Genomic DNA, 13720 nt, shown 5'->3' on the forward strand with positions numbered 1-13720 from the left:
TTAAATTATGTGACCTAAGTAAGAGTTTGATAAATTTAATAATTGAAATAAAAATTTGAGTTATTTAAATACCCTTTTAAGAGATTTTTTAGTGAAAACAAGTTGACTGAAAAATTTGGAATGATTGAATGATACCTGTAAATATACAACATCAACTTAAGTTTTCTTTTTATATATGATATTGATAAATTTATATTAATATCAATTGATGATTTACATTGATCATGATTGTTAAAATTCTTTTTATCTATTTAAATTATATAAAGTCTATCTCTCCCATTGAATTTCATAATTCCTATTTCATTCTATTGCAAATGTTCCCTCACCTATAGTTCTTCTAAAGGATTCATCATCTACAGTTCTTTCAACCTCATATTTACCACCTAGACATTTGATTTTAGGCTTACTTGTCTTCAACGACTGTTGAATTTAATAATCAACGGAACAATCACTTTCTTATTAAAAATCTGCTAATAAATTATAAGTTTGAGCATATCACTGCCATCAACCACTTGTTCTCTTGTTAGATGAGGAATTTTAATTTTAACGCCTTTACAGAAATTAATCTTAAATTTAACATGATTATGAATTTGGAAAAAAAGTTATAAATATAGCCATTTCCATACTAGATGATCAATAAGATTTATTAAAACAGCTATTTTGTACTAAATACAGATCACTATTTTATAAAACACAAATACTCCTTATGATTCGAACAACAACATTAACCTGAAGCTTCAAAATTCATATAGCACAGAACTCAGCAATTCTTTCTGTTAAATTTCTGTAAACATTATAAAAGGAGTACATAGAAGCCTGAAGATGATTCAACCTCAAATAATCAATCAAATAATCAATCATAACAACAAACAGAGATAAAATATGTCAAGAATACTCACATATTGAGAAGAGTTGGGCTTATCTGAGTAGGGATTGCACCAGTGAGTTTGTTATTTCCCAGAAACCTGAGTTGGTGAAAAACAAATCATGCTTTAATCCAATCATGAAGGCATGCAGGAAATCCATAATTCAATTACTTAGGACAGCATATATATTACAAGTGTGTTAGCAAACTCAGATTGAAAAGTGATCCCGGAACCTGTCCTATGATGTTATTGAAGCTCAGATCCCTGCAAGAACCAGCTATATAATCATCCGGATGTGGAACACAAACACAACTGAAGACCATTGATCTTTTTCCTCATTGGAAATAATAATATGAGTATGAAAGATAAGATGGATGGTTAGTTGACTCCAACCGTTTTCTGCCACATAAAGCACATAATAGGGAAAATAATAAAAGAGAATTGATTATAGAAAATTAGTGAAGAATCCTTGGTAAACGAGCAAGTCATTTCAGATCCAGTTGCCAGTAGCACACACATTGAGTTCTAATGACAAATCACTCAGCTTGATGAACATTTCAATTTGAACGAATTAGCACTAAGGGTTGCCCTATAGTTAAGCAGTATAACTACTATACAAAAACTAAGGTATTTATTCAGGTTGGAGATATCCAATGGAAACCATTGTCTGATTTGCTTTTTCCTGGGAAGCAAGTTGAAGAACAATCGCAGTCTGTGCTTTTGTTCTTTTCATTACATCATTGCCATAGGCCACTATTTGAGACCATGGCTACATACCAGCTACTAGAATCCCATAAAACAAGAGCATTACGAGAAATAAATTTTCATAAAAGGGCAACATGACTAAGAAACTAAGAAATCAAGTAATAGGTTGACTAGATCCCCCGAACTTCCACCTCTGATTTCTAGGACAAAAGGACTAATGGCTAGTATTGATTGGCCTATATATCCAACACAAATTAAGATATCTGGATAGTTTATGCTTATCTGAAGAACTACATGAATAGGGAATACTCACAGCTGGGTCAAATTTAGAAATTCACCGATATTTGATGGAATTGGATCAGAAATATTGTTATTTCTCAGAACTCTGCAAGATTGTTAACCAAGTTGTCATGCTACATTCTAGGAAAAAAATAAATAAAAGGAAATATATCGATGTATCAGGAAGGCTATGAATTATGAGGGAAGTCATTGCCTTCCAACTTACAAGACAGTCAAAGATTTCATATTCCTTATAAATGCCAGTGATGAGCTCCCATTAGATATTTCACTTATTCTCCTGCATTAGAATTATGCTTAGTTCTTATCAATCCGCAAAAATGCATACAAGTAAGTAGTGATGACACTTACAACTCTGTAAGAGAAGTCAGATTGCTAAATGATGATGGTATTGGACCTTCAAAAGAATTCCCCTGGAACCTCCTATCAAAAAGTACAGAAATTCTACTCAGTGAGCACAAACTTTTGGAACAGAAAATACCAAGTAACAAAACAAGTATTTATATTTCATATCTGAAAGAATTTTTTTGCACACAAGTTTTTATAAGGAAAGATTTAACTACATTTTATAAATAGGAAAGGAATTTAGTGATGAGAAAAAAAAATCAATCCATTAGCACAAATAGTCGTAGCAAAACCATATTTTAACTAAAGACTTGTTAGCTCATAAGTGCTTTCCAACCCCTTTGTAAACCCACTAGGGGAGAAGCCTGAAATTGATCATAAGGAGGCTGTAAACTAATTATCTCTGATGATGAGACAGTAGATACTTCTAATTAATGCTTCTCAAGTTTCATTCTAACCAAAGTCATTACATTCCTTGAAATGACGCACAGAGTTAAAGGACTTCATGCAGAGTAGCTGGATAAAATCAATGCTCATTAAACATCAAACACTCTATTCAAAATTACGCATACCACTTTAAAATGTCTAAGAGATCCAACGTCCTAATTTCAAGGAAAAAGAAAACAGTATTGACAATATTGTCTTACAAGACTATAAGCTTAGACCAACTTCCTATGAAGTCTGGTATCCTGCCCGTGAGTTCCATGTCTGAAGCCCATCTGGACAACCAGGAAAACTTTCAAAGTTATTTCATTTTTAATATTATAATTATCATGTAACAGACAAGAAAAAGTAACAAACTCTTACACTGTCGCCGGGTTTTTAAGACTAGCAAAAGTAGGAGGAATCTGGCCACTAAGTCCCGAACTATCTAAATAACTGCATAGAAATTTTTATTGAAATTGATATCATCTGCTGATCACACAAAAATCAATAAACTAACATAATCCAGATTCCAAAACAAAGTGAATAATTGTAACTTTTTTGGCATATAAGGAGCCTCACTACATTGAAATGAAAGAGGAATGTCAGGAATGTTGCGAAAATAAATTGCCAATGCTACCATCAAATATATTTGAAATGCAGTATATAAATTCCAAACATAGGAAGAAATGATTCATTATTTTTTATTAATTAAAAATAATATGACAAACACATATTTGAGAAGCAAAATATAATGCAAGTTGTTCATGTCCATAAGTGTTACTATAACCTACAAGTCTCAGACATTAATTCTTTGATCATAACTATTTCCCGAAAATTGCCAACAAATTACTAGACAGCATGCTGTTAGATATCTTCTATATGATAATCAAACATAAATTAAACGTATACATGTCATCTGAAAGATTAATATTCATGGAGTTGAGAGAATATATTTTTCATAAGCCCGTCATTAGAAACAGAATCTCATGCTTCCAATGCGGGACTCTTTCAATTTGATCATAACAAAACCTACAGACGCAGAGTGCACTGGAGCTTACAGTTGTTCCAATTTCACGAGTTTCCCTAGTTCAGAGGGGATAGACCCAGAGAAGTTGTTTGATCCAAGACCCCTGCAGAATTAACAAATAATTAAGTGGATGGATAGTATCATCATGATATATGTCTCATGGAATCATAATTCTAATAAAACAAAATGGTCTTTAATTAAGCTACATAATTATTCAGCATCCTTCATTATCAATTCCAGATATTAAAAAAGCCCATTGAAAACAAAAAAGAAAAGAAACGAAATATCACTTTTGAATAATGTGATATAACTTGGGTACATGGAAAAGTAAAAATATCAAAATTGCCAGTTAAATCACCCGCAAAAACAGAGAAACAAAATGAAAGGACAGAGCAAAAAAGAAGGAAGAAAGAAATTGCTTCAAGGGGAAGTAGATGACTTACAATACAATTAACTCAGTAAGATTTCCCAATTCCTTGGGAAGCTCCCCTGATAAGGAGTTGATGCCTAAGGTCCTAATTAGGATAAATTTACAATAAAGTGAGTCCATGAGTAGTGAGCACAAGGCATAATAAGCAAATCCAAATTCTCTCTAATAAGATGGGAAAAAAAATTAGTCATTTCGAATAAACTCTACCATCATATCAACCTGAACAGTGTGAAACTTATCTTTTGCCATTTGAAATACACAAAACTGATGTTAACATATTTGAACTATCCAAATCAACTGAACAGTATCAATTTGCTCGCAATGACCATCTTTTTCCCATAAGAAATTGAGAGGATCCTTAGGTACAAGAAGGATTTACAACCGCTATCTAGTCAGCCTTACATGTACTGCATACGAGTGAGATTTCCAATGGCTGGAGGTAGAGAACCCGTCAAATAATTCTGACTGAGGTTCCTGATTGCAATTAGAGGAAACTTTATGAAAGCCAAAAAAATTAAAAAGAAAAAAATTCCATTCATTTAAAAAATAAATAAATAAGAACTCTTTCGAGGATGTTTTGCAAGAAATTTTAGTAAAACCCAGTGATATGAGTAGAAGAGAGAAAAACCAGAATTCATTCAACAAAACGTAAGAGTGACCATCATACAATCCATATACTTCCTACCACGCACGTAGCGCCCACTCACTCTCTCTCTCTTCGTAACTAACTCTATAACCATTTTACGGATATACCCTTTACTAGAGATTCTGTCATAGTAATAATCAGCAGAATATGAAATACTGTAAAATAACATGTATCAATACTCCCCCCCTAAAAAGGATCCTTGTCCACAAGGATGGTATTGGTTGGAGGAGCCACCGTCGGAAAGTGAGGAAATTGCTGTTGAATTGCTGAAAGGTCTTCCCAAGTCGCATCCTCAGCATTAGCAAACTTCCAACGGACCAGTATTTGTGTTACTGGCAGATCATGTCGCTTGACAATTTTCCGGCCCAAGATTTCTTCTGGTTCCAACATAAAATGGCCCTGATCATCAATGGGAGGCAGAGTGGTAGTCACTGGTGTAAGAGAGCCGGCGTGTTTCTTAAGAAGAGAAACATGGAAAACTGGATGCACCCTTGTGTGAGGGGGTAACTGCAATTCATAAGCAACAGGCCCCACCTTTTTTATGACCGTGAAGGGCCCAAAATATCTAGCAGCCAGCTTATGCAGTGAGGAGTTATTGATTAAATTCCTCCTAAATGGGTGGAGCTTGAGGTAAACCATGTCACCAACCTCAAAGTGTCGTTCAGTTCGATGTTTATTTGCTTGTTGAATCATTCTATGTTGAGCCTTCAACAAGTGCTGTTTGAGAATTTGCAGCACCAACTCCCTTGCAAGACAAGTCCGATCAACCATATCATTAGGAGAATCTCCTGCTATGTAAGGTAAATGAACCGGAGGAGGAACCCCATATACAGCTTCAAAAGGGGTCATGCCAATAGAAGAATGATAGGTCGTATTGTACCAGAGTTCAGCAAGAGGCAACCACTTGACCCATTGTTTAGGGAAATCACCGGTCATGCAACGAAGGTAACACTCCAAGCAGCGATTGAGAACTTCTGTTTGTCCATCCGTTTGTGGATGATATGCAGAAGAGTATTGTAGGTTGACCCCATAGAGACGGAATAATTCCTTCCAGAACTTCCCACAGAAGACTGGATCCCGATCTGTCACTATGGATTTAGGGAAGCCATGCAACTTAACCACATTGTCCAGGAACAATTGGGCGACCTGTACTGCTGTGAAAGGATGCTTTAGTGGAAAAAAATGGGCAGCTTTAGACAATCGATCCACTACCACGAGGATGGTAGTCTTAGAGTAGGAATTGGGCAGCCCGCTAATGAAATCCATAGATAATTCTGTCCAAACATGCTCCGGTATAGGCAAGGGTTGGATTAATCCTGGTGAAGCCACCAACTCAGGTTTGAACCTTTGGCAGATAGTGCATTCCCGTACATAGTTCCTAACATCCCTTTCCATGCCCTTCCAGTAGAAAAAAGAAGAGAGACGTTTAAAGGTAGCATGTATACCTGAATGACCCCCAATTCCGGTAGCATGGAAATAATGGAGTAAATCCTGGCGAAGTCCTTTATCAGCCCCCACTACGAGTTTCCCATTGCGCTTTAATAACTGGTGCTGCCAAGTATATTTAGAATGAGACAAAGAGTCCTGCTCCAGATCCTTAATTAACTGTTGAAGCTGGTCATCAAGTAACCACGAGTCCCGCACTCGGTCATAAAGAGGGGAAACCGGAATTGTGATTGCAAAACAGCCTCCTTCATCCTTCCGAGATAGTGCATCTGCTGCTGTGTTGTCACTACCCTTCCTATATACGATCTCGTAATGTAAACCCCATAACTTATGGAGCCATTTAAACTGGTCCGGGTTCAAGTTCTGTTGTTCCAGAAGATGTTTGAGGGGCAAATGGTCAGTTTTAATGATAAATTTACGACCACAGAGGTAAGAACGCCACTGCTTAACAGCAAAAATGATGGCAAGTAATTCCCTTTCATATGCTGATAAGGGCTTCTTGTTAGGGGCCAATGCTTTGCTAGCAAAAGCTACAGGGTGCCCCTTCTGAGATAGTACAGCTCCCAATCCACGGCCAGAAGCATCAGTCTCGACCACAAAGGTGTCATCAAAATTAGGAAGGATTAAGACCGGTGGTGATGTCATAATCTGCTTTAGCTTACTAAAGGCATCCTGAGCAGCAGATGACCAACGAAAGGGTGTATTCTTCTTAAGTAGCTTTGTCAAAGGCTGACTGATAAGGCCATAATGCCTTATAAACCTTCTATAATAGCCCGTAAGGCCCAGGAATCCTCTCAACTCCTTCAAGGTAGTTGGTATGGGCCATGAGTTAATAGCATCTAGTTTTTTAGGATCTGCTTGGACCCCATTTACAGAGATAATATGTCCCAAATAATCGATTTGAGTGGCAGCAAAAATACATTTGGAGGACTTGGCGTATAGTTGATGCTGTCGCAAGGTTGATAAAACAATCTCTAGGTGTTTAAGATGAGAGCTCCAATCTCTACTGTAGACCAGTATGTCATCAAAGAAAACTAAGATGAATTTCCTCAAAAATGCTTTGAAAACTGAATTCATAAGACCTTGGAAGGTGGCTGGGGCATTTGTCAGCCCAAAAGGCATAACCAGAAACTCATAAAGCCCCTCATGTGTCTTGAAAGCTGTTTTATGAACGTCATCTACCCTCATTCGAATTTGATGGTACCCTGCCCTCAAATCCAGCTTCGAAAAATAAGTAGCTCCAGTTAATTCTTTCAGCAATTCTTCAATTACAGGAATAGGGAATTTGTTCTTGATGGTGGCCTCGTTCAACCTTCGGTAATCAACACAGAAGCGCCACGTTCCTTCCTTCTTTTGAACCAAGACAACCGGTGCAGCAAAAGAACTAGAGCTTTCCCTTATAATCCCAGACGACAGCATTTCCTGGACTTGTCTTTCAATTTCAGACTTTTGAGCAGGGCCGTATCTGTAGGGTCTACAACTTATAGGTTTGTCATGATGAAGGTGAATAGAGTGATCAAATTGGCGGGAAGGAGGCAGGCCTTTGGGTTCATCAAACACATCTGTAAAAGTCTCTAAGAGATGCTTCAACTCACGTTGCTGGCATTCAGACAGAGGGGAAGGAATCTTGAGACCCAAGTGTAGGTGAGTTGAATCCTGGATTAAGAAAACATGTGCTGCAACTACCAGATCACGTACAGAATTAATCTCTTCAGTTTTCGGAAGTTCTCTATACCCAATCCCATGCAACTCAAGTAATGCCCCATCAATCTTGAATTCAAAAAGCTTGGCTTCCATATCCATAGAAAATTTCCCAATGGTACGCAGCCACTGAGTGCCCAAAATCATGTCATAGCTTCCTATTTTCATAACTAGGAAATCAGTCGAGAATGTATGATTGCCCATTTCCCATTCCAGGTTCGAACAACACTTATTAACCGTTACCTGGCGATTATCGGCTACTGTGAGGAAGACATCACTTCGTTCTTGAGGTTTCAGCTGGAGACGCTTAGCAATGGATGTGTCTAGCACGTTATGTGTGCTGCCGGTATCCACCAGTATAACAACCTGTTGGTTCTTAATTCGGCCCAAGAGCTTCAAGGTGGATGCTCCTTCTTTCCCTTCAATGGCGTTAATAGTCCCTACAGAATCCGAAGGAGGGTCCTCCAAAGCATCTTCGAAATGTTCTTCATCGTCATCTACTACCAGCATAAAAAGATGCGACTCTTTGCATCTATGGCTGCTAGAGTACTTCTCCGGGCACCAATAGCACAATCCTTTACGTCTCCTCTCATCCATCTCTTTTTTTGATAATTGCCGAGAAGGTTTGGGAGACCCAGAGGTCGACGGTGATGATGCTGCAAATGAGGGAGCTGAGTTCTTGGGCACGGACAGCGACTCGGGCGATTTGGGCTTTGAGAAGGAGGACGAATTTGACATTGGGCTCATGTTAAAACCCAAAGGAGCAGATGCTCGAGGCCCAACGAAATCTCCTGGCCCCCTGGATGATGACGGAGCCGTCCTTCGACCCCACACAGCTGCCGACGGAGCATTTTCATGTAAAGCTCGGATCGTCCCTTCTTGTCGCCGGGCACAGCTCATCGTGCTCGAAAGAGATGTAGGTTGGAAATTAAGAACACATTTCTGGATGTCTGGACGCAGGCCACCAACAAATAAACTTATCGCAACCTCCTCTGGAATGTCGATCTCAGAGAGCAGTTCATCAAACTTCTGCTCGTATTCGAGAACAGTACCGTCGAGTTGCTGTAGTTTCTTAAGGCCAATTGTAGGACTCTCCTCTCTGACATCAGCGAACTTCAGCTCCATTTGATGGAAGTATTCGGACCAGCTAACCTCCGAGAATGCCCGGTGACGGATAAAAGTCTGATGCCAGCGAAGGGCATGACCCTCCAGGTGGATACTCAGTATACGGATGCGTTGATCCGGTGGAGTACCGTCAACTTCAAAAAATTGTCGAACACGATAGGCCCACCCACGGAAATCGGAGCCGTCGAATCTGGGAAATTCCACACGACTCTGTTTCGTTGGAACGGAATAAGTAGGAGAGGAATGGGAAGCTTTTGCAAAAGACCCGAAGGCGGGGAAGCGAGGAGGAGTTAAAGAAGAGGAACCATCTTCTGCGCGCTTCCCATGCTCAGTTGACAGAGCCGAGACCTTCGCAACCAGGTCCTTAAAGTAGTCTTCAAATCTTGCAGCAGACGTTTTCAGGGAAGCAATATCCTGGCCCTGCTGATCCAAACGGCCATTTACCGACGCCATCGCGGCTTGCTGAAGCTCCAGCTGATGCTCCAGTTCACCTAAGCGCCCATTAGATCGCGTCTCCGGAGCCATTACCGGAGAGAAGGCTCTGATACCTTTGATATGAGTAGAAGAGAGAAAAACCAGAATTCATTCAACAAAACGTAAGAGTGACCATCATACAATCCATATACTTCCTACCACGCACGTAGCGCCCACTCACTCTCTCTCTCTTCGTAACTAACTCTATAACCATTTTACGGATATACCCTTTACTAGAGATTCTGTCATAGTAATAATCAGCAGAATATGAAATACTGTAAAATAACATGTATCACCCAGCTTGGAAATTTAAGGAGTTAAAAAGCATACAAATTGGTGAGGTGAGTCAGAGTCCATAGCTCTTCTGGGATTTCCCCAACAACATCCAATGCATAAACCCTCCTGCCAGAAACAAGCGGGAAAAGTGCAAGATCAAGATCAACAATACATATAACAAAACAATATCAATAAATCAAGTTGAGAGAAGACAGATATTATACAGTGCAGTAATGTGGCAAGTGCCATTGGAACAGTCGCATTTGATAAATGGATTGAAGTCTTCGACCGCGGTAGTGTTGTCAATAGCTCGTCCGCTGCATAGTTCACCGCTTATATTCCATACGCTTGCTGACGCCGATATTTCCCATTTGTTGAAGATTGAATTCAACGTTCTCGCTACATAAAAGTTCAGATTTTGGATAAATTGCATGAGATGCAATAGAATTTCTGACTGAGTTTTCCATTCTTCCAAGGAAAGCACCGTGAAAAGAAAATCGAATCCCACAAATTAACTAGTAGGGTTAGTGGGAGAAGAATTAACTTTTTTTTTTTTTGGCCGAAGAATTAACTAATTAACTGACAGGCCGTTGGGAGGATTAAAAAGATAAGGAAGATGTAATCTTGTTTCTTGTTTTAGAAACAATTTTTTGTTTTTAATTTGTTTTTAGTTGATTGTTTTAAAAAATAAAAAACAGTAACATGTTTTTAAAAATTAAAAAACCGAAACAAGTTTTATATGTTTTTTTGTTCTTGTTTTTGTGTTTTTTATTTTTTGTTTTGAAAAGTTTTGAGAAATCTTCTTCTTTTCTCATTTACTATCCACCACTTATTATTACGAGTGACAACTATCACGTATCAAATGTGGTTTCCTACGGTTTTTTTCAAACATTATTTTTTAAAATTATTATCCAAACAAATTCTTTTGTTTTTTGTTTTCAAAAATTATTCTAAAAAATAATTTTATAAAATTGTTTTAAGAACAACAAAACAAAGAACAAAAACAAACAGGCTTGTAATTTTTTTTTCAAAAACAGAACTTTTTCCCTCTTTCAAAATTACTACGTCCGCTCGTAAATATAATATAATTGTTAGTTTATAATTTGATCCTAAATATAAAATTTAAATATATTTTATCTATAATATTTATCCATTTTTTTAAAAATAGTTTTTGTAATAGTTGAACATATTAATATTTCATCAAATAGTAGTTCTAACTAATACACATATAACAAGAGTATCCTAGGGAAGATAACACCTGTTTATTACAAATAATTAATTTAAAAAATTTCTTTAATCAACTCAAATTAGTTAACTAGCTCTTATATTAAGAACTAGAAGTAATATAAAGTGTTTTTTGAAATATCATGTTTAAAATTACTAAACATTTTTTGTCTTTTAAGTTGTAATTAATAAGATATTTAAAAAAAAAACATTTTTAATTAGGAATGTAATTAATATAATTTTTCTAATTAAGACACTATTAAATGGGGATAAATATGAAAAAAATACGTAATTTTAAAAATCATTAACTAACTTATTAAAGGGTGCAGATTAATTAAAAGTATATTATAATTCTAAATGGATAGAGTAAATATAAAATATTTTTTTTAGAAAAATCAATAAAAAGGAAATAAAAATATAGTTATTGTTAAAGGGAAAAAGAATACAAAAATCCTGCAAAATTCTTAAGTCAGGTCTATAAATAATTTCTTTGCACTTAACAGTAAACTTCTACTATGAACTTGAACTTGAACTTGCATGAACATAATGCCAGCTTATATTACTAATAGAGTGTGCCATTTCAATGCTTAAAAAAAAAAAGTGTGATATTTCAACAATAATGCTTGATAGCAAAATTTTAAAAACTAGATCTCAAGTTCTAAGATTTATGGTACAAAAAAATCCATAATCTTTTCTTTGCCAACAAAAAGACTCCATAATAACATAACTTCGCATGACTTTTTTTTTTGGATCGTAGATTCTGTGATTGACTGTTATTGACAAATCAATCACTCATGTATACACAAGACTACCATTAGATCTATAAGGATTCTTCCTAATTACAATCTCATTAACTTTTATATACACACACAATAATATCCTCTAGTGGGAAAATTCTCCAGGTAGTCAAGGAAGTTGTCCATTTCAACGTCGGCAAACGGCAAAAACCGCCCTCCCGCCTCCGATTTCTAACACAATGAAACTGGTTGGGTGAAAATTAAATTTATTGACCTCAATTTATTATGTTTTTCATATTTATTATTTTTTATTAAATTAATTTGTCTAATTTACAAACTGATATATAATTTAATATTATACCAAAATATTCTAGAGAGATCATATCGTATTTATTATAATAACTAATTTATTTAATTTTTTAATCTATCTATTTAAGAAGTTCTTATAATTAAGGATTTGAGGGAATAACTGGTTAATTAATAATGCACTACCAAGTTAGTAGGCAATAGCCATAGCTATCTGAACCAACGGATATTAATTACATAATATCAAATTGAATAGACCAAGTCTCTTCTATTTTTTTATTTATTTTCAGTCTTAGGATTTTGATCCCCAAAGTCCAAGAAAAAGAATAATTCACAAACATCTAGATGGATTTTGAAATTAACTTAGGCAAAACTTTATGGCTATAAAATCATTTCAATGATTTTTTTTTAATATTTGTAAGAATTAAATATAAAACCATGTCTTCTTGATTTTTTTTTTAACTAACATATTCAATTATCTTTGTAAACCATGTCTTTGTTTTCTTTTGACAAGGACTCTGAAAATAGTTAATGAGTGATGTAATATCTATTTTGGTGATTAATAAAATAAAAGGGAAAATTAGTAAAAAGTATCTGGTTGAAAATTATATTGACTAAAAAAATCTAAATTTGAATCGATGTAACTATCTTCAACACGTGTAACTTTTTTTTTAAAATTATGTGTAACATATTTTCAACAATGTATAAATGACTTTTGTTTTAATAATTATTGCACATAATTAAAGATAAGCCGCACAGAGCTGGAAAAAAAAAAAGTTACACCCAGGAAAAATAGTTGGACTCGTCAAGTTTAGGCCTTGTTGACCGACAAAATTTTTAAACAAGTACCTTTTACCAAATTTTTCTTGATAAAATGAACTCTTTCTGCAATTCTACTAAAAAAGAACTCTGAAAAATTGAAGGTGAACATCCCACCAAGTTAATATCTATGCGTTTGAAACAGTTTGGCAAAAAAAAAAGCACTTGGGATATTTATTTATTTTTTTTGCCGAAAAAGCACTGGAATATTCATTCCATTCGTCCTACAATTTGATATTAAAAAGATAAAAATAAATTTAAATTTTTAGGTGTAAATTACTTTCTTATAAACACGGAATAATTTAATTTAAGATTATAGTTAGAAATATCAGTATCAACTTTTTGGAAAAAAATATAATTCAAAATAGCTATCTTAAAATCTAGTAGACACTTTTCAAACCATATCAGAGCAAATATTTTTAAATTTTAACTATAGTCATGATTTTTTTTAATTATGGATATGTGCTTAAAAGCTTAAAGCTTAAGAATTATTTCCATCAAGTGAGACATGTTTTCATTGCTTAACACACTTAATGCTTCTAAGGGTGCACTAATAAATACGGCCAATAATTACACGTAAATAAATTGAAAATGTAAACTGTCAATGTGGTCTTTTGTAATGCTTGTTTTTGGACAGGCGCTACTACTTAAAAATTTTGTATCAATTTTTAATGCAAGACTTATTTAATTAATTTGATTGGATTAAAAAAAATAAGTTAGTTTTTTTTTTTTTTTTTATGGATCAACAACACTAGCTGCTCACATAATGTGGCAGTTCAATGCGTCATTCCTCAAGCTATCCAACATACCCAGAGAAGGTGAAGAGAAGCAGTTCATCCCTTGCATCCCGCCGAGAGCTTCCTTTGCCAT

General features: G+C 35.5%; 1 protein-coding gene across 1 annotated transcript; it reads right to left on the reverse strand.

The window, feature by feature from the left end:
• Nucleotides 1-744: 744 nt before the first annotated feature.
• Nucleotides 745-13720, reverse strand: LOC114712131 (probable LRR receptor-like serine/threonine-protein kinase At1g56130). Its single transcript, XM_028896603.1, has 14 exons — nt 13660-13720; nt 9989-10232; nt 9819-9890; nt 4499-4570; nt 4110-4181; nt 3698-3769; nt 3021-3092; nt 2861-2932; nt 2220-2291; nt 2077-2148; nt 1885-1956; nt 1059-1130; nt 900-965; nt 745-784 (listed from the first exon to the last, which is right to left on the reverse strand). Exons 1-14 carry the CDS (start codon nt 13718-13720, stop codon nt 745-747), a joined length of 1131 nt encoding a protein of 376 aa, XP_028752436.1.

The sequence above is a fragment of the Neltuma alba genome, unplaced genomic scaffold (assembly GCF_004799145.2).
Source record: "Neltuma alba isolate B1F8T4 unplaced genomic scaffold, ASM479914v2 tig00011337_pilon, whole genome shotgun sequence".
In the NCBI taxonomy this organism is placed as follows: Eukaryota; Viridiplantae; Streptophyta; class Magnoliopsida; order Fabales; family Fabaceae; genus Neltuma; species Neltuma alba.